Below are 27,320 nucleotides of genomic sequence, written 5' to 3'. Positions count from 1 at the left end.
CACCTGCCCTGAATCTCTGTTGTGTTCTTGTGCCTCTTTATTTTTTCTAACTTTGTGTTAAATCATTCTTTCTTTTCTGTCATGTATCAGCCGGGTGTTGGTACTGCAGCTCTGCTTGTAACCACGTTAGTCTGATTATGTTTATTGATTTTAATATCAAAACAATAAAAACCATTAGCACCCCACTCTGACTCCTGTTTCGTTCTTATTTTGACATTTTATCTGTCTAAGGAACTGCTGTAGTGCAAAACAAAGTTTTACAAAGTGTCTAAAACGCACTGGGTCTGAATTGATATAAGGTGCATTAAAAATACATTCAAATACAGACCAGCACATGCAGATTATGCATGATTATGCTTAGGCGACGTTTCTTCTAATGCAGGGTTGTCCAACTTCAGTCTATTGTTATTTATATTATATTTCAAATATTTTATAAGTTTTCACAAAGGGTGAATGCAGAATTTTATTTATTCACCTATTTAACTGTACAATCTGAATCATGAGTGTAGTTTTTATAGACATTTGATTGTCAATGCATATACAATCTTTACACTTTTAAGGTTTGCATACGTGCAAATCTGAGTGACATTTGGTTGTTTCCTGCTTCAAATTATTAGTCAAGATGGTAAAAAAAACCAACATGTTTTCAAGAGTAATTTAAAGTATAGAATATAAGTTTGAATATAAGTCTGTAGAGCATAAAATAATCCATATCAGGTTTGACCTGTCTGTGTCAGGATATGAACTGTATACACTTCAGAGTCCTTATAATCCATGGATTTACCACCTTCTGATAAATTATTCATCCTTGGACACACTTACTTCTAAGTGTGTAGTTAAAAGAAAACTCATTTCGGAGAGGAGATGGTAGATCATTTTTTTGCTCAGTACATTCTGCCCAGGGCAGGGAGCAATATTTTCTACAACTAAAAGACTTGTGGACTTTCACAAGCACTGTGAAAATTCAGAGCCACTTCTAGTTTCTTTATATTAAGCAATAAGACAAAACAGGAATAATTATAAATTTGTAATAGGCTTTTTTTTTTTTTACATAAAGAACATAATTTTCACTAAAATTGACAGCTACAAACAGAAAAAAAATGAAAAAGCAGCCAACGTACAGGAAAAATATTTAAAAAAAAACCCTAGCCTGGCATTACTATACTTTTATTTATTTATTTTTTAAGTTTTGGCCCCTTTGTGCTGATTAACATACAAAGTGGCAGATCAAAACCATTTTACAGTATCATAGTTTTTTGAAGTGGAAGAGAGCATTTAAATGCATCACTCCTGTAGTAGCAATCTTCTTTAGTTTTATACTTAACAAATACAGTATTATTTATGGTATTCAGTGTCATTTATGAGCAGATTAATATAGAAGGGTTTAAAATAGTGGTTGTTTATCTGACGAACCTGAACATCTTCAGGTCCACAAACATTACTAGTGAATAAACTAAACAGACAAAGAGCAATTATCTGCTGAATAATTTATAGCACAATTTACCGTTATTGTTTTTGTTATTTTGATTTATGGAAAGAAAGAAAGAAAGTTGCTGCTAACAACTGCTTCCAATGGGTTTAATGTTTGCTGGCAGCCATGTAATAAATTTCTAGAGGTATAATAAAAGTTTTATCTTGATAAGCAACAGATGCTAAACATTTTTAAGAGATTTCTAAATGCATTTTTTCCTCTCCCCCCCTATATTTACCGCTCTAATTATTTTTAAAAGCACATGAAACAATACTCCAACCACTCAGAAATCTACTTCAAAATTAGATATTTTATAATTACAGGAAGACCGAAACGGCCTCAGCCAATTAGATTATAGCTTCGCCTAAAGCGGATTGGTCTCTTTTAAGCCCTACAGCTTTCCGTACCAAAATAGCAATGGCGTCCTCGGAGGACGTAAACGTCCGAATTTGCGGACAAGAAATAATAAAATACGACCTGGAGATAAAGGCTCTCACTCAGGTAAGAGCTCAGTTGTTGTTTATGGTGATTTTCATGTGTTACTGGGAGAAGTTGACATGAAACGCACACAGGTGGTGCTAAATGTTGACCATTGAAGTTAGCTTAGCATCAGTTAGTTGGAATAACTTCAATCATATTTGTCTTTTTGTTTTTATAAGAATAATTTTCTGTTCCGCTGTTTCGTCACCACATGAAATGAGCTTATTTTTTTATTCTATTTTATTGATTATTTCTTTTTTTTTTTTGCGAAAGCTTTCTGACAACTTTTAAAGCAACATCTGTCTCCCACTAACACTCCAACCAACCAACCAACCAACCAACACTTTTTAGTTTAAAATATAAAATAATAAAGAAAATATCTGAAAAGACCAAAGAATAACACGCAAGAGATCATGGTTATGTGAAGAATGTCTTCGAACATCAAATACTGGGGACATATTATGATTAATAATCAAAATACAAGTGGAAAGATGCAAAAAAAAAAAAAAAAAAACTGGTCAAAAATTATAAAAATGGTTTGACTCAATACCAATAAACATTTTCCTCTTCATTAATGTGAAAGAATTATAAATAATCTTCAACATTCTTTGTGTTTACAATATTGCACAGATTATAAGTGCAATGATTACTAGTATTAACTATTATGTGGAGCTCTAGTTGTAGATTTAAACTTTTATTATATATTTTCCAGGCACATACTTCTGTTTTACACTACAATCAAGTAACTATGTTTAGGCTCACCCAAATGGTTGCCACTGAAGATTAATGGATTTCTTAAACATACATGAAAAAATCAAAACAACATAGTAACACTCCAAGTATGTGTTAAAAGAATGAAAAAAAAAATACATTTCTAGGTTGAAATCACTGCCCCCTTTGAAAGTTATATTTAAAAAAAAATGTTGGTTGGTTTAAGATTTATGACAGCCAGAATTTGTGACAAACTATAATCTTGTCATTCTGCTCACAGAAACATTTTAAACTTCACATGTATAATTTAACCTTTCTGCGTTCACAGGCTGTTATCTTTGCACCTTTATGTTTTTCTGTATCTGCAGGACATCATTAATTGTCCTGGACCTCATTCTGCTCTCGCAGAGCTCAACTCTCGGGTCAAAGAGAAATTCAACAAGCTGCGGCTCAGGATACAGGTCAGGTCTTTGCCCCACATACAAACTGTGTTGGAACTTCTTACTTTAGAAATGGAAATGTGTCAAGGGAAGCCATGTTTTTGCTGCTGTCAGGATCTGGAGCAGATGGCTCAGGAGCAAGACACACAATCCAACAGACTGTCCATCCTCATGGAGACGGAGAGCCAGCGACGCCAAATGCTGAGGTGTCTGGACACAAACACATGAATGTTTCACTCTGTCAGTAATTCTTATTGCATATAACTTTTAATGACAAAATAATATATAATTACAGCTCTGGAAAAAATGAAGAGTCCATTGCACTGAACTCCACTGAAAACCTTGTAGTTATTCCACCGAATATCTGAACTCTTCCTGAATTAAAACATTAGTATTATTGTTTCTAAATTATTACGAACTTGTTTTCTTTGCTTTATTTGAGGTCTGACAGCACTGCATCTTTTCCTTATTTTGACCATTTCTTATTTTCTGCAAACAAATACCAAATTTTTGTTTGGAATTTCAGAGACATGTTGTCAGATGTTCATAGAATAAAAGAACAAAGTTCATTTTACTCAAACATATACCTGTAAAAAGTAAAATCAGAGAAACTGATCATTTTAAGTGGTCTCTTATTTTTTTCTAGACTTGTATATGTGACTGTTGTAAATGGAAGCACTAAGCTTCGAGGGGCAGATAAAAAAATCAATCAAATGAAACATCAGGCTTTTAAACTTGGTTGTTCAATGTATCCATCCATCCGGTTTTTGCAGTTTTCATATTACCTACCTGACAGTTGTATTTAATTACAGTAAATTCAAATTAGAAGGATTCACAGGAACTGCTTAAGGTAAATAAATCTAAGACACCACTTACAGTATTCTAAGTTAGTTCTGATATTTTTGTGGGTTCCAGCAACCAGACCGCATGGCGGAAAGCCAACCTGGCCTGTAAACTCGCCATAGACAACATGGAAAAAGACGAGCTTTTGCAGGGAGGAGAAAGCCCGAGCACCAGACAGAGGTCAGTAAAGTTCTGCTGAGGCTTTCGAAGTGCTAAACCTGGTCGCTGAGCATTTTGTTGTTAATTGAAGCTCTTTCTACAAAACAGTAAAAGATCTCTAATCACACTGTGGATGCCTTTCCTCCTTAGCAATGTGTTAAACACATGCCTGACTGCCTCAGAGGACCGAGCTGCTAAACCTCCTGCTTTATGGAGGTTCGTTAGACCAGCAGCTGGTGCCTATTCCCTAAAATTGTTTGCAAGGTTTTACTTTGCAAAGTTTCTGTTCAGGCTTGTTCCTCGTATTAGACAGTGAGGTGAGCAATACTTCATTTTCAGATCTGGTCGTTCTCCATTAATTGCTCATTTGTAAAGCTATAAACAACAGTGTGTGCTATTGGGATTTAATTCAATGTAATGGACCAACACATTGCTGAAAAAGTCTCTTTGAGTTCAGTCTGCTCTGGAACCATTTTTGCTGCCTTTGTATTTACAAGCCTCTTGTGGTATGTCTCTTAAATGCCTCTTCTTTTATGCGAATAGCTCAGTCAGACTATAAAAAGCACCTGAGCTTTAAATCTTGTTTCAGGTTCTCAGGTGAATTTATGTCTGGACATAAATGTGTTTTGACTGAAACCATTACGCGCTGTCTGTGTGTGTGCTTGTGTGTGTGTGTTTACATGGTTGGTTCTCACTAGGACTGAAACAATTAGTTAGATTAATGGTTATGAATCAATTGAAATAATTAACTAAATTTGCACTTTAATTGTTAAACGGAGAATGCAGACTAAAAAAAGACATTTAGAGCTGTAATGAAACCAAAATTTAAAAAAAATGCAATTTTTTTTATGTAAGATAAAAAATAATAATAATAATAATTGAAAACATAGTGAAGAGATTAGCCCTGATGTTATTGATGCTAAGAAAGGCAGAAAGGGCAGAGCTGTTTCTTTAGCTGCAGATTCATCCTTTGCTACAAATGATCAAGTGTTCACTAAAGGAATGCTATGTTGTTGCATTATAGGCCAGAATTGTTTACTTTCTCATTTGAAAACAAATTGAATTGTTTGTATTTTTAAAACTCTATTTCTAATGTTGTATAATATAAGTTTAAGTTGTCAAGTAAAAAATCTGCATAATGTTTTTTATTTTTTTTCAATCCAATTAATCATCAGAATAGTCGTTGGTTGCAGCTCTATTTCTAACAGGTTTTCTTCTTTGGTTTCCTTTAATTAACTCCTGAAGAGATGCATTCTCACAGCATGATGCTGCCATCACCACTTTTCACAGGGGGGTTGATGGAAATGCAGCATTTCCACTCCAAACTTCATTTTTCCTAGAAAATGTGCTGTTAAAGTCATGAATCTAGACTAAAAGCCCACTTGTTTAGAGATGCATTTAATTGATTATACATAATAACATAGTTGATGTTATTGTGTACAATAATATCAATATTATTAATATTATTTTGGTGATGATACTCATCAAATTGTTGACTGTATCGTGTTTTCTTTATAAATTAGTAATTTTGTGTTTTTATTCTGTAAGGCACCTTGAACCGCCTTGATGCTGAAATGTGTTATACGAATAAACTGGATTGGTTGATTGATTGATTCCCTGCTGTGACCTGTGTGTGTCTTTATGTCAGGAAAGTGACCAAAGAAAGTTTAGTGGAAAGCAGCAGCAACATCACAGAGAGTCTGATGTCCATCAGCAGGATGATGTCAGAGCAGGTGAAGCAGAGCGAGGACACCATTGGCACTCTGGGTAAAGAAACATTTTTTTTAAAAACCCCCATCTTTTTATGAATTTGTGTGTCGTCCAGCTTATTGATCACTCATCCCTCTCCTCTTTGATTGTCATGGCAGCCACCTCCTCTAAAACAGTGCAGGAAGCCAACGAGGAGTTCAAAAACATGACGGGAACCATCCACCTGGGGAGGAAACTGATTCTGAAGTACAACCGCAGGGAGCTCACAGACAAGCTGCTCATCTTCTTGGCTTTAGCGCTTTTCTTTGCCACCGTCCTCTACATCCTTAAGAAACGCCTCATCCCCTTCATTTAATGAGCCGGCTGGCTCTGCATCTGCCTCGTGACGAGATCCCTGCAGGGATTGTAAGACGAGGAACAGCAGAGCAGAAACTACCTGGTTAGAGAAGAAGGAATATAAGAGATGTTACCTTGCTTAGGATGCAGGAGGTTAGTTTACAAAAACCAGCTGTGAACGTGAGGACTAAAGCTGCACACTGCCTGATTGTTAACAATGTCTGGACTTACTGGAGTAACTGTTGGGACATTTAGACATTCTTCAAATTAGAAAGAAAGAAAAGCAAAAATTTGGTTGGCATCTGCAACAGAATGTAATGACTTCAGTTTGTTCCTGGATGTTTTCATGTGAGTTTTCTGGCTAACTGGTCCAAAGGTGAATGTTAACTCCACAAGATGTGCCTTTCTTCCTTCGTTTTAATAAGACAAAAAAAATCTCCACAATAATGTTTTGACATTATTTCACATCACAAGAAAGTCTTGTGAAAGGAGCTTCAGGAACAAACATGGAGATTTTCCATCATGTGTCGTGATTTGTCAAACTTAGGCAGAAACATGTTGTACAAATGTTTTTTGCTCATTTACATTTCTAGTTTTTAACATCTATGCAGGAGGAATTAAAAAGACATGGAAGCAAAGTGCTACAATGTTTAAACTTTTGTTTTATTTCAAAGAGAAATTACATGTTGTAACTCAAACAAATTCCTTCAGCATTGGTGTTGGTCTGTAAGTAATAATGTTTCCAAGTCGTGACTTGAACATAATAGAGAATCTACAGATGGTGCAATAAACGAAAGTGTTTTACAAGCTCTAAAGGGTTAAAATACTATTTATAACATATTGCCAGCAATTATAAGAGTAGTTTAATTGTAACGCCAATAAAGGCTTTTCTGCTGATTTATGTTGAAGGGTCAAAATAAGCCTTGAGAAAAACAAGATGGATATTTGGGAGATTCGGGTGAGATTTCCCGTCATAAACAAATGATTGAATTAAGAAAATCTTAAATCTGCCTGTGGTATAAATAATTTCAGACTAACTCTATGCTTATTTGGGTTAGATTATCAGCAAAATGACAAAATGTTTTCTTCATTTGTGCTTTCAGATATTTTTACATAATAAATTAGACATGCATGCACTTTGGTGAAAGTCTGCCCATATTTATTTATATTTATGTAGCTTACAGTCAAAGCAAACACTGTTGCATTCTCAAAAACAAGAACTGTTTTCATTACACAGGAACAGACACCGTGTGCTGAAATCAGAGTTTTAAACCAATTAAAGAAAAATATTCGCTCACAATAAGCTCTGCTTTTTATTTATGTCAAAAATATTTTCTATTTAAACTATTAAAATTGTGCTTAAAACTGTTGTTTGGGATTTGTAATTTTTTACAAGGTACATCATCATTTGCTGGTTTTAAAAGCACCGTCTCACAGGATTCTTCTTTTTAGATGTTTTTAATGTTCTGAGTTGCAGTAACAAGCAAAACACTGTTTTATATCTTTGAACTCTTCAGCACCACCAGTTTGGATAACTCGGACACAAAAATAGACCTAATTACTTCAGTATGCTGGACTTTCTTGGCATCTTTGCCTCTAGATGCACTTAGAGCCATCTGCTTTGTGACTCTATAAATAAAGAAAATGGCCTGAGCAAAACAGTTGTATAAAACAGATTGTGTAACTTCAGATGTCTTTGAGATTATTACGAGTTTAAGGTAGATTATTGAAGCTTATTCTTTAACTATATGCATGATGCACAACACGACAAAAACCAAAACAGACTAAAAAATGTTTAATTCTGTCTTAAAGCCATCAGACGCACATGAGCTGAACGTGTTATGAGCGTTTCCCTCTGATGAAATGTAATATTGATGTGAGGTAGATTAATGGCTTTTCATCCTGTATATGTTCAGAGAAAATATTAATCTCCACAAAACAAAAACACCCACACACTGAATAAGTATTGCTGCTTTTGCATTCACTGGCAACACTACACAGAAAACTCGTCTAACTCTACATCTTTTACTTATTCTACTGGTAATATAAGTGCTTAATGTTGGTTTACCCTGTGTGCACCTTGTGTAACTTTTCATAAGACAGTTCAGGATGCTAAGAGATCGGATTGGGTAGCATTGTCTGTCGACCAATCAGGGGTCAAGTCCTCTAGTTCGACCTCTCTGGTTGGCTGCTGCAGGGGGTCAGTGGGGGTAACCGGTCTAGGGATGGAGGGCGCTGGGCTGGTGGGAAGCCCCGGAGCATCGGACTGACCGAGGGGGCAGATGTTGGTGAAGGTGCTGCAGAGCGCCCCCCAGTGTTGCTCACACTGCCCCCGAAGTCGCTGTCCGACCCAGGACCTGATCTTGTCTCCACACTTCAGCAGGAAGTTCATCAGCTCAACGTACGGCCTGTTGGGAATTTATTCACAGAGAAAACGCTCAAAGACGATCCTTCCTCCACAGAAGGCCATAATGCTTTTAAAATAAAAAATCCAACAGAATAAAATAAACAGGAAATATTTTTCGGCAGGAACTTTCTGTAACACTTCATATGAAGGGGCGTGCATAAGACTGGCATAAAACCTGTCATGAACATGAAGGAGTCTTCATAAATGCTTTTGGCTGTTGTCATGAAGTGTCATCTAGTAAATAATGACACTTTTAATGCAAAGTTGGTCTAAAAGTTGCATTAAACATCCATTAATAGTGTCAATTTTGACATTTTAATGCAAAGTCCCATTAATACTGGCATTAAAAGTCCTTTTGCATTAAAAGTGTCATTATTTACCGAATGACATTTCATGACCCCAGTCATAAACGTTCATAAAGACTCCTTTATGTTCGTGACATTGTTATGTCAGTCTTATGCACACCCCTTCAATGAAGAGTTACCAAAATTTCTATTGATGAAAAGACGGAAGCACCTCGTGGAAAGTCTTAACTAATAAAATTAATTAATTTTAGATGAAAATCAGGACTGGGATCAAACCTCAAATGTATTCAAACCCCCAGAGCTTCAACATTTTGTCCTGTTGCAACTTCAAACTGCGGAAACCAGATATTTTCAAAGTTCACTGATGCAATCTGTAGTTGTTTCAATCTAAAGCTTTCCTGTTTTAGGGCCATTAGGATTAACAAAATGATTCCAACTCCTCCTAAAATGATGAAGTGTTTTTCATGCCCAAAGAAGCTGTAATGAATAAGCGTGCCTTTCTCACCCTGCAGGAAACATGAGTTGGAACTGGACCAGGTTCCCCATGGTGTCCAGGTGATCCTGCACAGCCAGGCAGAGATTGTGTGTGGAGTAGCACTCTCTCTGGAGCGAGAACACCATCTCCTTCACCGCAGAGCAACGCCGGCTCACGCAGCTGAAACGCTGCCGCAGTCCCAACGCGACGCATCGAAGTGCGTCCTTCACGTACGACTTACCCTGGAGGAGACAAACATGACATGACAGGCAGAAAAAGTAAGAAGGACATTTGTGGTTTTTCAGTTGTAGCAATACATCTTATGCTGCTTAGTCCACCTTAAATGGTGCCACATTTGTTTGTTGCACCCAGAGTCGGAGTGACCAACACAACCACACTGGAAGATTTAACACAAATACTGGATGAAGAATTTGATGCAGCACCGAATCCGCAGTTTGGTGAAATTTGCAAGGAAAAATGGAATTTAATTGCAGTGTCTAGATGGGCAAGTCCGATTTCTATTCATTATTCTGTTTGTAGCAAATACATTTGTAGCTAAATGGAATGAAGTTCTTTGAATTAACGTCAAACGTTTGCGCAGAAATTTGTTTTGTTAATTAATTGTGCTGTTTGTGCAGCTAAAATTTTTGTAGCAAGTTTGATTGACACCAAATGTGCTTGATTTTCTAAATGTGTGTGTGTGTGTGGGGGGGGGCTTGCTCTGGAAACATTTATTGATGCAAAAATTTTTTGCAGCACAAATATTTGGCACCACCTTCCTTTGATCTGAAGAATGTAGGGGCCCAACTTCACTCAGGTTCATTTTCTTAACTCTCACACCTGATTCTAAATAGTTTCAGGAGAAATTAATCATTTGTGTAAAACCCTGCTTGCTTCATGCACAATGACCTGGTGTGTTCATGAGAGACATAAAAACAACAGCTGTTGTGTGTAATTTAATCGGATCGTAGACTTGAATGAAATTTATAAACAACACATAGCTGATATACAGAAATACTGTTTTTTTTTCCCAACAGATCTCCTCTAGCTGTTGTTTTGAATACGTCTGAAAAAGATACGCAGAAAGAACATCATCTACTGCTCCTCATCACTCCGAGGACAAGAAGAACTTGCTTCCCTTTCTTGTAGATTTCTATTCTAGTAAAGTGGACATACTGTTCCTTCTCCCATTTCAGATGCCCTCTCAGATCGTTCTGTAACCAATGCTACCATCCACAACCATACCCTGCTCTTTATACAACAAACATTCCTAACAAACGACCTTAACGACTGATGGGATTAAATGAAATAAAAACGTGTATCCAGATCTGCTTTCTCTAACTCCTGCCTGAAGTTGAACTTAATTTCAGTCCGTCTGTGAGTGCGGAGGGCTGTGATGGCGAGCAGATGACTTTCACTTGTGTGTCTGAGAGCGTGACATGAGCTCAGTCAGATTCCCACCTGGGAGTTGTAGCGTCCTGCGTTGTGCAGCAGAGTGAGGCATATATGATGGAGGCCCTGGATCTCACAGGAGTTATTGTTGAAACACTGAAACATCCCACAGCCGACATCCCCTGAACTCACCAGGCAGCTCTGGATTTCAGCTTAGGCAGAGAGAAAAGACACAGTGAGATCAGCACGACGACAGAGATCTAAGGTCACTCATCAAGGGCAGGAACCCAACAAGTTCCTGCAGAACGTGATGTGCTCAAGAGCTAATTTGGACATTTTGAGAAGTTGGTTGGAGCAGAAAGGGTGGAGAAAGTAGAAAAATGAAAAGGGCTGCCAAGAAATCAGATGTCAGGAAGAAAATGAGAACTAGAGCTGCACACAAAAGAAAAGGGGAATATATCTATATATATACATAGTTTTTTGTGCAACTCTAGTTTTCACTTTCCGGCTGCCATTTGATTTCTTGGCAATATATATAAATACAGTGATTTGCAAAAGCATTTGTACCCTTGAAATTAGCTGTGTTTGTTACATTACAACCACAAACATGAATATATATAGGTAGGTTTATAGTTGTGCCATACTCTTTCCATTTCCGGATGATGGATTGAACAACGCTCCATGAGATGTTCAAAGCTTGGGAAGTATTCTTATAGCCTGAATCTGCTTTAAACTTCTCCATAACTTTATCTCTGGCTTGTCTGGTGTGTTCCTAGGACTTCATGATGCTGATTGCTTCCCATTGTCATAACTTCTGAGGCGTCCCAGAGCAGCTGGATTTGAACTGAGATTAGATTACACACAGCTGGACTCTATAGTCATTACCAATCATCAGCCAACTTCTGACGGCAAATGATTGCTCTCACAGAAAAGGGGTCTGAATGTTTTTGCCCTCTGCACTTTTCAATTTTTATTTGAGTTTTGAATCATGTATACGTTTCTTTCGACTTCACAGTTGTATATAACATTAAATTCCAATGAAATATATTTATGTATATTTATGCTGTAGTGTGACAAAATATGGAGAAGTTCAAAGGGTATGAATACTTTTGCAAGTTGCAAAATGGATATTTGCAATGCAATACTTGGTGAGTTAATATATTTCAAGTCCAGTGCCTTCACACTCTGCATGCTAGTAATACATCTGCCAACTGGGATGGACTTTAACTGCCTTTGACGCCAACATCAAATATAGTTTTTTGAGACGGTGATGCTAATGTTCTCAGGGATAGGTAGTGATAACGTGAATAAGAAAAATGAAGAGAAAATGCTGATTGATTTTGCGATTACAGTATTAAGCAGTTATATTGGGATCAGGTTTTCCTCCACTTATGCTTCCGTATAAAACTCTTAAATTATAGATTTATAGTCGATTTTTTTGGGAACAATATGGATTTATTGGGTAGAGGACATATTAAGTCTACAATAAATCAGTTCATAACTGCTGATGTATAGACTACCTATAACTGTGCTGTAATATGCAGAAAAATATTTTTTCTTAGTGCATAGGGCACCAAAACCAGCTCCAGCCCAAGGGTCCACATCCCTGTAAATCTGGCCCTGCCATTTCGCTACAAACTCCTTCCATTTTGACTCTACAAACAAACCACTTTATATTAGTGGTGGATAGACTCACACAAATCCTCAAAGTTTAATTAAACTGTATGTCAAATTTAACACCATATAAGCTCAGATATCTGTGCTTAGATGTTTAAAGAGGTTTTGATAATACTTTGCTTTTCATTGTTACATGGCAAACAACAAAATGTAGAGAAAGACTATAATTTGTTTCATTACTACAGGTAAATGACTTATTTTCATATTTTGTGTTGCAATGTTCAATGCTTAAACACAAGTACTTGTTAAAAAGACTTTTCTGTCTATGTCTGGTTGAGGTTTTAGTTAAAATACAGCCGGTTGTGGTGCAGTGGAGACACCTGGTGTAGAGGGAACGATCCTGGGCAGGATGGAGTCACTGAAGCCCGGAGCTGAATATAAAGAGCCAGTCTAAGGTTTCAGATCCCTGGTTGCTCACTGACTTAGCAGGTCACATCATTTTAAAGCAGGAGAAGCTATGATAATGAGCACATGGATCAGAGAGCACTTCATGCACATCAAGAAGCAGCATTCAAATGGCAAATCCAAAGGTGAACATTTTCACTAAAATATAACTTTGCAGTGTGAACTCACCTGTGCTCTGCAGGGAGAGGCGCTTTTTGACTTGGCTCCCTTGTTTCTCCAGGATATGATCATGCAGCTCCATGGCCAGCAGATGATTACAGCCCAGCAGCAGAAACATCGCAGCAGACACATTCACCATCATCTTTTATTGTTATTATTATTATTATTTTCCCGATAGCTTTACTAGACTGTGTTTGTTTGCAGGAGTGTGGTCAGTTTAGTGCGGCAGAGAAACGCGGGTATAAGAACCCGCAGGAGCGCCGCGCGTTCACCGGACTGAACGGAGCATGCGTCTCCGCCAATCACAGCGCAGCACCGTGAACGCGCAGCACATGTAGAGTCGAGAGTTTATCATGTTATCAGTAAATGAACCACAGTGGGCAAAATGCATCCCATATAATTGTCCATCACACTTTTAACCTGCTAAATGGATGATGATGATGATGATGATGATGACAAAAAGGCAGAATAAAAATACATATTAATGATTCCCGAAAAGTGAAATTCTTCTGACATCACGCACTGTGGGGGAGCGTGAAGGTCAAACATTCAAAACCACTTTGAATGAGGGTTTACAGCTGCTCTCCAAGCCGGAAGGATACGTGCACAAAGAAACGTAGGACTAGCAGAGAGGTAACGCTTGATGGTGTATGGCAGGCCGAGTTTACATATCATTAAGTCACACTCTTATTTATGGCAATAATACTTGATTGTCAAATAAGAAGTTAAATGACACAAATCTAAAATCTGATAGTTGGAATATAATGGATAAATGAGATAGAATTCAGAACTTTTAAGATTAAGTTCAGGTTAAGATATGTTTTTATAACACTTGATGGCAGGACAAGATGTATCACAAATATCAACAAATTATTTCTTCCTCATCAAAAATCCTTCCAGACACTTTGCAGTTTCTATGAAGATTTAAAGCTGTTTACTCAGAAACTTCTCACCTCCTCTGTTTCATCCCAGCAAGTTATTCACAGGCCCGCTAGAGGGAAACTGGCTCCCCGGTCAGCATAGTGATGTATGGTTTGCCAGGTGTAGGATTTGCAAGAATAAAGAAAACTCAAAAATAGTTTCAGATGAGAAGATAAAAGAGGGTGAAACTAATGATTTCAGTTTGAAGCATTTACTCAGCTAACAACAAGATCATTACACAGTTCAACCAACACCTAAAGCAGATTATCTGCTTTGTGCTGGTGTTGATGCTGCACGAGAACTCCTGTGTCCTTTGCTGCCAGCTGTATTTTTCTTTAATAAACTCACAGCTGCGCGGGATAACGCTGTCTCCACTTGTGATTTATGAATGATCAGTGGGAGCTCAGAGGTGGTTCGTTTCTGCAGCTTTCTGCCGGGCCAACAGCAGCATAGCTCTGGATAAAGATGGACAAGAGGAGCCAACATTTTAAATCTCTAAATTTATTTTTCATTCTTGCTGTGCAACAATAAGTTTGGTTTGGCTTTGAATCACCACCTGGTTATCAGGAATAATTTTGAAGCAGCTCCCAGTCTCTGTCAACTATTGCTTTTTTAAACCTATAACAAATAAAACATTGCAGTGATATCTCAGTTCAGTGTTAATATCTGATCTTACAAGCTTAAACTTGCTGTATAATTCTGTGACTGACTTGTAAAACAGGTGATAACAGAGCTCAGCAGATAGCTTGGTTAAACTAAGCTTAACCAGCCACTTATGCCCAGAAGTAGAAATAATTTAGGCTTTTCTGTTCAATTAAATTAAATTATACCATGTTACGCAATTTTGTTTTAAAATCCAGGGTTCAGCAGACATGACTTTTATTCTGAGAGCTATTGGTGCCACACAGGTCACGAATATCGCCAACAATAAACAGTCATTTATATAACACTCTGCTTCGTGGTGAAGATTTATGTCAATGCCACTTTGATTTACGTCACACTTTATATCAACAAGGCCAGCACCAAAGTGCTAAAAGCAAGCACACAAAACATTGATAGACATATTTCACCAAAGCAAAGCATAAAGCCCAAAACCAGACTCAAATGATCAATTTTACCAAGAATCAAAGGCCAGTGAGTAGAAGTGAGTCTTAAGGAGTGTTTTTAAAAAAATAATCTATACTTTGAGCAGATCTAATGTAAAAAGGTTCCAGAGATTAGTGCATTTAGGTTAGTACTGTATTCTTCATATTAAATGTCAGTGTTACCTTCTTGTAAACAGCAGAAATGAGCTGTAACATACAGAAGCAATCGAGACCAACTCTAAAACCATCAGCAAATTATCAGATGTTATGACTGCAATCTCCCTCCCACACCATGTTTATTTGTCTGTCCTGTTTTGTCTTGTTTCTTTCTTTCTTTCTTTCTTTTTTTCTTGCCTTATGTTAACTCAGATTTTACAATCTTGCTTTTTGTTTTGCGTTTTCCTTTTTCCAGCCATGGCATCTGATGTTTGGTTTACAGAAGAGGGACTTATCACCAACTGCTATCAGCTACGAGAACCAAACAAATACGTCATCTTACTCTTCTGCTACTTCATCTTCACTAAATGTAGTCCAAGGACAAACACATGTGTGTATGTTTGTATCTGTGTGTTGCAGTGAGAGGTCAAGGTAGTGGGACAGAGTGTGTTTATGTCTGTGTTCATTCAGGGGCCCAGTTGGGGAAAAACATTTTTTTTTGCTTGTTCCATCTCGTCCCTCTTCAAAACAAAATCCCACAGCTTCATTCAAACAACCTTTCAACGACCTCTCACTGAACACACACCGCTAAGTAGTATATGAATGCAGTGAGACTCTGCAAACAGTGCACATGTGTGGCCTTCCTGTCCTCCCACATGCTGCTATAATGAGAGCAGCGCTCCAGCTCCAGTCTCTGTATGTTTGTGCAGACGCTGAAGAGACTCACAAGTATCTGCTCTGTATCTAAGGAGGAAGATCTGCAGTAACATTTTGCTGTATGATCAAATGCAGAATAAAACATACTTACACATGATGATTTAACAGTTTAGATATTACAAAGAGAAAAAATATAACATCAGCAATACCATTAGAATGATATATATTTACTTTACAAAAGTATTTATGGTCTTTGAACTTTTAACATTTTGTCATGTCAAAGCCCCAAACTTCAATATATTTTATAGCACTTTTATGAGATAGACTGACAAGAAGCAGCACATAATTATAAAATGGAGTCTTGGTTTTCAAAAAATTTTATAAAAACATTTTTTTAGTTATCTGTATTCAGCCTCCCTTTACTCTAATACCCATAAATAAAATCCAGTAGAACAATTGCCTTCTGAAGTCACCTAACTATGGCACTTGTGTGTAATTTAATACTTTTATAAATACATGGCTTTAAATATCTAATGAAGCATTTTTCAATACATTTTCTAAAAGTGGAATGATGATACCATAACTCCAAACCCACCCAGATAAGGAGAGATAGAAATAATCCATAAAGCAGCAAAGATAACTTGTTTTATCTTACAACCCAAGTTAAAGCTAATAACACTGATGTGTAAGGATCTAACATATTACTCAAAATCAAGAAAATCTTCATTCATAAGAGTAGTCTTCATCTAACAACCCCATGTTTTTCAAAAAAATTGGGTTTTCATTTAAAAATATATTTCTTAATTACATCCATATAGCATGTTCAAATTGAGTAAAATCTATTTTGCATTTCATAACAGCCTCTGTAGATATGGTTCTTCATTTTCTATTGCATCTTGTTTATTTTTATCCCATTTTATTTCCATATTACATTCATCTGAAACTATAGCTGGAAATCTGCATGAAGCAACAACTGAATGGATTTAAAGCTAAAAAGACATTGTGTATGTCACTGCATATTTATGCTAGTGAAATCTGGAGAATTGATTTGGCAGGATATTATCCATGATTATCAGTCGTTGACTGTCTCTATAATATAAAACAAAGCACAATATCGCCACCTAGTGTAAAACTTAATTACATTCTAAGCCAGAAAAGTGAATGGAGTGCATTTTTGTTAACTTAAGTTTTTTTTTCCTTCTCATGGATAATCATGAGGAGGAACGTTTAAAATAAAGAGATGAGTATAGAAAGATGTTCAGGTTCTTATTTTACCTGTTACTCCAACAATCTGACAAGTTTGGAGGTGGAACAATAAAATGCAGAGCCACATTTTCTCAGTACATTTTATCAATATTACAAGCTAAATCCAAAGAGCAAAAGAAAACATGAGGCACTCTAATGAGAAATGTCCACACTTGGATTAAGAAGGTAATTTCTGCATGACTTTGAAACTGTTTTCTTAATAATCTTTTTATTCTCATTATCCAAACAGCAAAACAATCACATTTTGTCTGCATCAATGCTCCTACAATGCTAGAAAATGCCTCAAAGCAGCAGTATGTAACTTTTAAAGAATGTTTTTCCATATTTGTTAAAACTGTCTCCATGCATTGACAGTTTAATATGAGACAGATAATCTGTGAAAAGATCAACTCCCTCCCTGAGCTGTCTGAAGAAATGCATGACCCCGGTCAAAAACAACCAACAGCAAGAGAGTGATTAACAGCACTAAGACCCTCCTCTTTCCTCTGATTGGTTGTTTTTTACTTAGTGGTGTAGCTAGTGCTGGGCAGTTAGTACTGGGAGCACTGGGAGAAGGCAGAAGAATTAGATTTTTTTTCATAGATTATCCGTCTTATACTGTCATGACATAATTTTAACAAATATGTAAAAATGTTTTATATTTTTTAATAAAAGTTACATATTGCAGTGTTAACATACAATCTGAGTTGCTCAGATTTGGAAAAACTATATATACACATACAGTCAAAAATATTTGCAATTTCACATAAAGATTGTACTAGAAAAGAAAACAAAAAAACAGAAAATCCAAAAGGCAGAGCAGAAGCACTTGCATCATACAGCCTTTTTAGCTGCAGCTGTGTGCAGTCATAAAACCTTTTTATTAAACTCCTCATCCTTTAATGGCTCCATGCCGCAACTTTCAACGCAGTTTTACAGATTCACCATCCAGCAACGTCCAGTATGTGCATCTTCAGCAAGAAAGGGAGATTTCTTAACTCCATTTCAAAACCAATGCTGTCCTTTCAATTTAAATCAGCTTGTAGAGAGCCTCTCAGGGGGTTTTGGGGCCGGAGACACCAGGGGGCTCCTGAGATTCCGTTGGTTCACATGGCGCAGGATTCAGACTTGAGCTGCTCTCTTCTTTCCCGTCTAAGGAGAGGAATTCATGAACGGCGGTCTCTATTTGAGGCCTGAATGTGTGGTTCATCTTGGGATCCACGACCTGAGTTATTATTCTGTCCACGCCAGACTCCAGCATACCTGATCTAAAAGGAAAGAGGAGAACTTATTTAGAGATAGTCAAACATGTTCTGATACAATCCAATAGCTTCCTGTACAGATGTTCGGAGAAATAAGTTGACCGGAAGATCAAAAACAGAAAAATAATATTTTTTCCCCCTGATCAGTGAACATAACATGTTCTATCCATTCACAGCACTCATCAGTGNCCTGTGTGTGTCTTTATGTCAGGAAAGTGACCAAAGAAAGTTTAGTGGAAAGCAGCAGCAACATCACAGAGAGTCTGATGTCCATCAGCAGGATGATGTCAGAGCAGGTGAAGCAGAGCGAGGACACCATTGGCACTCTGGGTAAAGAAACATTTTTTTTAAAAACCCCCATCTTTTTATGAATTTGTGTGTCGTCCAGCTTATTGATCACTGATCCCTCTCCTCTTTCATCGTCATGGCAGCCACCTCCTCTAAAACAGTGCAGGAAGCCAACGAGGAGTTCAAAAACATGACGGGAACCATCCACCTGGGGAGGAAACTGATTCTGAAGTACAACCGCAGGGAGCTCACAGACAAGCTGCTCATCTTCTTGGCTTTAGCGCTTTTCTTTGCCACCGTCCTCTACATCCTTAAGAAACGCCTCATCCCCTTCATTTAATGAGCCGGCTGGCTCTGCATCTGCCTCGTGACGAGATCCCTGCAGGGATTGTAAGACGAGGAACAGCAGAGCAGAAACTACCTGGTTAGAGAAGAAGGAATATAAGAGATGTTACCTTGCTTAGGATGCAGGAGGTTAGTTTACAAAAACCAGCTGTGAACGTGAGGACTAAAGCTGCACACTGCCTGATTGTTAACAATGTCTGGACTTACTGGAGTAACTGTTGGGACATTTAGACATTCTTCAAATTAGAAAGAAAGAAAAGCAAAAATTTGGTTGGCATCTGCAACAGAATGTAATGACTTCAGTTTGTTCCTGGATGTTTTCATATGAGTTTTCTGGCTAACTGGTCCAAAGGTGAATGTTAACTCCACAAGATGTGCCTTTCTTCCTTCGTTTTAATAAGACAAAAAAAATCTCCACAATAATGTTTTGACATTATTTCACATCACAAGAAAGTCTTGTGAAAGGAGCTTCAGGAACAAACATGGAGATTTTCCATCATGTGTCGTGATTTGTCAAACTTAGGCAGAAACATGTTGTACAAATGTTTTTTGCTCATTTACATTTCTAGTTTTTAACATCTATGCAGGAGGAATTAAAAAGACATGGAAGCAAAGTGCTACAATGTTTAAACTTTTGTTTTATTTCAAAGAGAAATTACATGTTGTAGCTCAAACAAATTCCTTCAGCATTGGTTTTGGTCTGTAAGTAATAATGTTTCCAAGTCGTGACTTGAACATAATAGAGAATCTACAGATGGTGCAATAAACGAAAGTGTTTTACAAGCTCTAAAGGGTTAAAATACTATTTATAACATATTGCCAGCAATTATAAGAGTAGTTTAATTGTAACGCCAATAAAGGCTTTTCTGCTGATTTATGTTGAAGGGTCAAAATAAGCCTTGAGAAAAACAAGATGGATATTTGGGAGATTCGGGTGAGATTTCCCGTCATAAACAAATGATTGAATTAAGAAAATCTTAAATCTGCCTGTGGTATAAATAATTTCAGACTAACTCTATGCTTATTTGGGTTAGATTATCAGCAAAATGACAAAATGTTTTCTTCATTTGTGCTTTCAGATATTTTTACATAAATTAGACATGCATGCACTTTGGTGAAAGTCTGCCCATATTTATTTATATTTATGTAGCTTACAGTCAAAGCAAACACTGTTGCATTCTCAAAAACAAGAACTGTTTTCATTACACAGGAACAGACACCGTGTGCTGAAATCAGAGTTTTAAACCAATTAAAGAAAAATATTCGCTCACAATAAGCTCTGCTTTTTATTTATGTCAAAAATATTTTCTATTTAAACTATTAAAATTGTGCTTAAAACTGTTGTTTGGGATTTGTAATTTTTTACAAGGTACATCATCATTTGCTGGTTTTAAAAGCACCGTCTCACAGGATTCTTCTTTTTAGATGTTTTTAATGTTCTGAGTTGCAGTAACAAGCAAAACACTGTTTTATATCTTTGAACTCTTCAGCACCACCAGTTTGGATAACTCGGACACAAAAATAGACCTAATTACTTCAGTATGCTGGACTTTCTTGGCATCTTTGCCTCTAGATGCACTTAGAGCCATCTGCTTTGTGACTCTATAAATAAAGAAAATGGCCTGAGCAAAACAGTTGTATAAAACAGATTGTGTAACTTCAGATGTCTTTGAGATTATTACGAGTTTAAGGTAGATTATTGAAGCTTATTCTTTAACTATATGCATGATGCACAACACGACAAAAACCAAAACAGACTAAAAAATGTTTAATTCTGTCTTAAAGCCATCAGACGCACATGAGCTGAACGTGTTATGAGCGTTTCCCTCTGATGAAATGTAATATTGATGTGAGGTAGATTAATGGCTTTTCATCCTGTATATGTTCAGAGAAAATATTAATCTCCACAAAACAAAAACACCCACACACTGAATAAGTATTGCTGCTTTTGCATTCACTGGCAACACTACACAGAAAACTCGTCTAACTCTACATCTTTTACTTATTCTACTGGTAATATAAGTGCTTAATGTTGGTTTACCCTGTGTGCACCTTGTGTAACTTTTCATAAGACAGTTCAGGATGCTAAGAGATCGGATTGGGTAGCATTGTCTGTCGACCAATCAGGGGTCAAGTCCTCTAGTTCGACCTCTCTGGTTGGCTGCTGCAGGGGGTCAGTGGGGGTAACCGGTCTAGGGATGGAGGGCGCTGGGCTGGTGGGAAGCCCCGGAGCATCGGACTGACCGAGGGGGCAGATGTTGGTGAAGGTGCTGCAGAGCGCCCCCCAGTGTTGCTCACACTGCCCCCGAAGTCGCTGTCCGACCCAGGACCTGATCTTGTCTCCACACTTCAGCAGGAAGTTCATCAGCTCAACGTACGGCCTGTTGGGAATTTATTCACAGAGAAAACGCTCAAAGACGATCCTTCCTCCACAGAAGGCCATAATGCTTTTAAAATAAAAAATCCAACAGAATAAAATAAACAGGAAATATTTTTCGGCAGGAACTTTCTGTAACACTTCATATGAAGGGGCGTGCATAAGACTGGCATAAAACCTGTCATGAACATGAAGGAGTCTTCATAAATGCTTTTGGCTGTTGTCATGAAGTGTCATCTAGTAAATAATGACACTTTTAATGCAAAGTTGGTCTAAAAGTTGCATTAAACATCCATTAATAGTGTCAATTTTGACATTTTAATGCAAAGTCCCATTAATACTGGCATTAAAAGTCCTTTTGCATTAAAAGTGTCATTATTTACCGAATGACATTTCATGACCCCAGTCATAAACGTTCATAAAGACTCCTTTATGTTCGTGACATTGTTATGTCAGTCTTATGCACACCCCTTCAATGAAGAGTTACCAAAATTTCTATTGATGAAAAGACGGAAGCACCTCGTGGAAAGTCTTAACTAATAAAATTAATTAATTTTAGATGAAAATCAGGACTGGGATCAAACCTCAAATGTATTCAAACCCCCAGAGCTTCAACATTTTGTCCTGTTGCAACTTCAAACTGCGGAAACCAGATATTTTCAAAGTTCACTGATGCAATCTGTAGTTGTTTCAATCTAAAGCTTTCCTGTTTTAGGGCCATTAGGATTAACAAAATGATTCCAACTCCTCCTAAAATGATGAAGTGTTTTTCATGCCCAAAGAAGCTGTAATGAATAAGCGTGCCTTTCTCACCCTGCAGGAAACATGAGTTGGAACTGGACCAGGTTCCCCATGGTGTCCAGGTGATCCTGCACAGCCAGGCAGAGATTGTGTGTGGAGTAGCACTCTCTCTGGAGCGAGAACACCATCTCCTTCACCGCAGAGCAACGCCGGCTCACGCAGCTGAAACGCTGCCGCAGTCCCAACGCGACGCATCGAAGTGCGTCCTTCACGTACGACTTACCCTGGAGGAGACAAACATGACATGACAGGCAGAAAAAGTAAGAAGGACATTTGTGGTTTTTCAGTTGTAGCAATACATCTTATGCTGCTTAGTCCACCTTAAATGGTGCCACATTTGTTTGTTGCACCCAGAGTCGGAGTGACCAACACAACCACACTGGAAGATTTAACACAAATACTGGATGAAGAATTTGATGCAGCACCGAATCCGCAGTTTGGTGAAATTTGCAAGGAAAAATGGAATTTAATTGCAGTGTCTAGATGGGCAAGTCCGATTTCTATTCATTATTCTGTTTGTAGCAAATACATTTGTAGCTAAATGGAATGAAGTTCTTTGAATTAACGTCAAACGTTTGCGCAGAAATTTGTTTTGTTAATTAATTGTGCTGTTTGTGCAGCTAAAATTTTTGTAGCAAGTTTGATTGACACCAAATGTGCTTGATTTTCTAAATGTGTGTGTGTGTGTGGGGGGGGGCTTGCTCTGGAAACATTTATTGATGCAAAAATTTTTTGCAGCACAAATATTTGGCACCACCTTCCTTTGATCTGAAGAATGTAGGGGCCCAACTTCACTCAGGTTCATTTTCTTAACTCTCACACCTGATTCTAAATAGTTTCAGGAGAAATTAATCATTTGTGTAAAACCCTGCTTGCTTCATGCACAATGACCTGGTGTGTTCATGAGAGACATAAAAACAACAGCTGTTGTGTGTAATTTAATCGGATCGTAGACTTGAATGAAATTTATAAACAACACATAGCTGATATACAGAAATACTGTTTTTTTTTCCCAACAGATCTCCTCTAGCTGTTGTTTTGAATACGTCTGAAAAAGATACGCAGAAAGAACATCATCTACTGCTCCTCATCACTCCGAGGACAAGAAGAACTTGCTTCCCTTTCTTGTAGATTTCTATTCTAGTAAAGTGGACATACTGTTCCTTCTCCCATTTCAGATGCCCTCTCAGATCGTTCTGTAACCAATGCTACCATCCACAACCATACCCTGCTCTTTATACAACAAACATTCCTAACAAACGACCTTAACGACTGATGGGATTAAATGAAATAAAAACGTGTATCCAGATCTGCTTTCTCTAACTCCTGCCTGAAGTTGAACTTAATTTCAGTCCGTCTGTGAGTGCGGAGGGCTGTGATGGCGAGCAGATGACTTTCACTTGTGTGTCTGAGAGCGTGACATGAGCTCAGTCAGATTCCCACCTGGGAGTTGTAGCGTCCTGCGTTGTGCAGCAGAGTGAGGCATATATGATGGAGGCCCTGGATCTCACAGGAGTTATTGTTGAAACACTGAAACATCCCACAGCCGACATCCCCTGAACTCACCAGGCAGCTCTGGATTTCAGCTTAGGCAGAGAGAAAAGACACAGTGAGATCAGCACGACGACAGAGATCTAAGGTCACTCATCAAGGGCAGGAACCCAACAAGTTCCTGCAGAACGTGATGTGCTCAAGAGCTAATTTGGACATTTTGAGAAGTTGGTTGGAGCAGAAAGGGTGGAGAAAGTAGAAAAATGAAAAGGGCTGCCAAGAAATCAGATGTCAGGAAGAAAATGAGAACTAGAGCTGCACACAAAAGAAAAGGGGAATATATCTATATATATACATAGTTTTTTGTGCAACTCTAGTTTTCACTTTCCGGCTGCCATTTGATTTCTTGGCAATATATATAAATACAGTGATTTGCAAAAGCATTTGTACCCTTGAAATTAGCTGTGTTTGTTACATTACAACCACAAACATGAATATATATAGGTAGGTTTATAGTTGTGCCATACTCTTTCCATTTCCGGATGATGGATTGAACAACGCTCCATGAGATGTTCAAAGCTTGGGAAGTATTCTTATAGCCTGAATCTGCTTTAAACTTCTCCATAACTTTATCTCTGGCTTGTCTGGTGTGTTCCTAGGACTTCATGATGCTGATTGCTTCCCATTGTCATAACTTCTGAGGCGTCCCAGAGCAGCTGGATTTGAACTGAGATTAGATTACACACAGCTGGACTCTATAGTCATTACCAATCATCAGCCAACTTCTGACGGCAAATGATTGCTCTCACAGAAAAGGGGTCTGAATGTTTTTGCCCTCTGCACTTTTCAATTTTTATTTGAGTTTTGAATCATGTATACGTTTCTTTCGACTTCACAGTTGTATATAACATTAAATTCCAATGAAATATATTTATGTATATTTATGCTGTAGTGTGACAAAATATGGAGAAGTTCAAAGGGTATGAATACTTTTGCAAGTTGCAAAATGGATATTTGCAATGCAATACTTGGTGAGTTAATATATTTCAAGTCCAGTGCCTTCACACTCTGCATGCTAGTAATACATCTGCCAACTGGGATGGACTTTAACTGCCTTTGACGCCAACATCAAATATAGTTTTTTGAGACGGTGATGCTAATGTTCTCAGGGATAGGTAGTGATAACGTGAATAAGAAAAATGAAGAGAAAATGCTGATTGATTTTGCGATTACAGTATTAAGCAGTTATATTGGGATCAGGTTTTCCTCCACTTATGCTTCCGTATAAAACTCTTAAATTATAGATTTATAGTCGATTTTTTTGGGAACAATATGGATTTATTGGGTAGAGGACATATTAAGTCTACAATAAATCAGTTCATAACTGCTGATGTATAGACTACCTATAACTGTGCTGTAATATGCAGAAAAATATTTTTTCTTAGTGCATAGGGCACCAAAACCAGCTCCAGCCCAAGGGTCCACATCCCTGTAAATCTGGCCCTGCCATTTCGCTACAAACTCCTTCCATTTTGACTCTACAAACAAACCACTTTATATTAGTGGTGGATAGACTCACACAAATCCTCAAAGTTTAATTAAACTGTATGTCAAATTTAACACCATATAAGCTCAGATATCTGTGCTTAGATGTTTAAAGAGGTTTTGATAATACTTTGCTTTTCATTGTTACATGGCAAACAACAAAATGTAGAGAAAGACTATAATTTGTTTCATTACTACAGGTAAATGACTTATTTTCATATTTTGTGTTGCAATGTTCAATGCTTAAACACAAGTACTTGTTAAAAAGACTTTTCTGTCTATGTCTGGTTGAGGTTTTAGTTAAAATACAGCCGGTTGTGGTGCAGTGGAGACACCTGGTGTAGAGGGAACGATCCTGGGCAGGATGGAGTCACTGAAGCCCGGAGCTGAATATAAAGAGCCAGTCTAAGGTTTCAGATCCCTGGTTGCTCACTGACTTAGCAGGTCACATCATTTTAAAGCAGGAGAAGCTATGATAATGAGCACATGGATCAGAGAGCACTTCATGCACATCAAGAAGCAGCATTCAAATGGCAAATCCAAAGGTGAACATTTTCACTAAAATATAACTTTGCAGTGTGAACTCACCTGTGCTCTGCAGGGAGAGGCGCTTTTTGACTTGGCTCCCTTGTTTCTCCAGGATATGATCATGCAGCTCCATGGCCAGCAGATGATTACAGCCCAGCAGCAGAAACATCGCAGCAGACACATTCACCATCATCTTTTATTGTTATTATTATTATTATTTTCCCGATAGCTTTACTAGACTGTGTTTGTTTGCAGGAGTGTGGTCAGTTTAGTGCGGCAGAGAAACGCGGGTATAAGAACCCGCAGGAGCGCCGCGCGTTCACCGGACTGAACGGAGCATGCGTCTCCGCCAATCACAGCGCAGCACCGTGAACGCGCAGCACATGTAGAGTCGAGAGTTTATCATGTTATCAGTAAATGAACCACAGTGGGCAAAATGCATCCCATATAATTGTCCATCACACTTTTAACCTGCTAAATGGATGATGATGATGATGATGATGATGACAAAAAGGCAGAATAAAAATACATATTAATGATTCCCGAAAAGTGAAATTCTTCTGACATCACGCACTGTGGGGGAGCGTGAAGGTCAAACATTCAAAACCACTTTGAATGAGGGTTTACAGCTGCTCTCCAAGCCGGAAGGATACGTGCACAAAGAAACGTAGGACTAGCAGAGAGGTAACGCTTGATGGTGTATGGCAGGCCGAGTTTACATATCATTAAGTCACACTCTTATTTATGGCAATAATACTTGATTGTCAAATAAGAAGTTAAATGACACAAATCTAAAATCTGATAGTTGGAATATAATGGATAAATGAGATAGAATTCAGAACTTTTAAGATTAAGTTCAGGTTAAGATATGTTTTTATAACACTTGATGGCAGGACAAGATGTATCACAAATATCAACAAATTATTTCTTCCTCATCAAAAATCCTTCCAGACACTTTGCAGTTTCTATGAAGATTTAAAGCTGTTTACTCAGAAACTTCTCACCTCCTCTGTTTCATCCCAGCAAGTTATTCACAGGCCCGCTAGAGGGAAACTGGCTCCCCGGTCAGCATAGTGATGTATGGTTTGCCAGGTGTAGGATTTGCAAGAATAAAGAAAACTCAAAAATAGTTTCAGATGAGAAGATAAAAGAGGGTGAAACTAATGATTTCAGTTTGAAGCATTTACTCAGCTAACAACAAGATCATTACACAGTTCAACCAACACCTAAAGCAGATTATCTGCTTTGTGCTGGTGTTGATGCTGCACGAGAACTCCTGTGTCCTTTGCTGCCAGCTGTATTTTTCTTTAATAAACTCACAGCTGCGCGGGATAACGCTGTCTCCACTTGTGATTTATGAATGATCAGTGGGAGCTCAGAGGTGGTTCGTTTCTGCAGCTTTCTGCCGGGCCAACAGCAGCATAGCTCTGGATAAAGATGGACAAGAGGAGCCAACATTTTAAATCTCTAAATTTATTTTTCATTCTTGCTGTGCAACAATAAGTTTGGTTTGGCTTTGAATCACCACCTGGTTATCAGGAATAATTTTGAAGCAGCTCCCAGTCTCTGTCAACTATTGCTTTTTTAAACCTATAACAAATAAAACATTGCAGTGATATCTCAGTTCAGTGTTAATATCTGATCTTACA

At 37.7% G+C, this 27,320-nt stretch overlaps 4 protein-coding genes across 4 annotated transcripts; 2 read left to right on the top strand and 2 right to left on the bottom strand.

Moving 5' to 3' along the window:
* The first annotated feature begins 1,495 nt into the window (after positions 1–1,495).
* bnip1b (BCL2 interacting protein 1b) lies at positions 1,496–6,789 on the top strand. The gene is made up of 6 exons (XM_007553543.2): positions 1,496–1,972; positions 3,031–3,123; positions 3,217–3,308; positions 4,018–4,125; positions 5,753–5,871; positions 5,973–6,789. Exons 1-6 carry the CDS (start codon positions 1,889–1,891, stop codon positions 6,167–6,169), a joined length of 693 nt encoding a protein of 230 aa, XP_007553605.1. The 5' UTR covers positions 1,496–1,888; the 3' UTR covers positions 6,170–6,789.
* A 493-nt stretch (positions 6,790–7,282) lies between these two features.
* On the bottom strand, positions 7,283–13,221 carry LOC103139058 (stanniocalcin-2-like). The gene is made up of 4 exons (XM_007553531.2): positions 12,980–13,221; positions 10,799–10,941; positions 9,368–9,579; positions 7,283–8,558 (listed from the first exon to the last, which is right to left on the bottom strand). Exons 1-4 carry the CDS (start codon positions 13,110–13,112, stop codon positions 8,255–8,257), a joined length of 792 nt encoding a protein of 263 aa, XP_007553593.1. The 5' UTR covers positions 13,113–13,221; the 3' UTR covers positions 7,283–8,254.
* Positions 13,222–17,944: 4,723 nt separating this feature from the next.
* On the top strand, positions 17,945–19,545 carry LOC103141898 (vesicle transport protein SEC20-like). The gene is made up of 3 exons (XM_016672849.1): positions 17,945–17,995; positions 18,473–18,626; positions 18,728–19,545. The coding sequence occupies exons 1-3, from the start codon at positions 17,945–17,947 to the stop codon at positions 18,922–18,924; spliced, it is 402 nt and encodes a 133-aa protein (XP_016528335.1). The 3' UTR covers positions 18,925–19,545.
* Positions 19,546–20,034: 489 nt separating this feature from the next.
* LOC103139024 (stanniocalcin-2-like) lies at positions 20,035–25,973 on the bottom strand. Its single transcript, XM_007553469.2, has 4 exons — positions 25,732–25,973; positions 23,551–23,693; positions 22,120–22,331; positions 20,035–21,310 (listed from the first exon to the last, which is right to left on the bottom strand). Exons 1-4 carry the CDS (start codon positions 25,862–25,864, stop codon positions 21,007–21,009), a joined length of 792 nt encoding a protein of 263 aa, XP_007553531.1. The 5' UTR covers positions 25,865–25,973; the 3' UTR covers positions 20,035–21,006.
* Between the last annotated feature and the right edge of the window lie 1,347 nt (positions 25,974–27,320).

The sequence above is a fragment of the Poecilia formosa genome, unplaced genomic scaffold, assembly GCF_000485575.1.
Source record: "Poecilia formosa unplaced genomic scaffold, Poecilia_formosa-5.1.2 Scaffold3, whole genome shotgun sequence".
Lineage (NCBI taxonomy): Eukaryota > Metazoa > Chordata > Actinopteri > Cyprinodontiformes > Poeciliidae > Poecilia > Poecilia formosa.
Note: the sequence above shows the minus strand (reverse complement) of the source record. Positions and strands in the feature narration are given on the sequence as shown.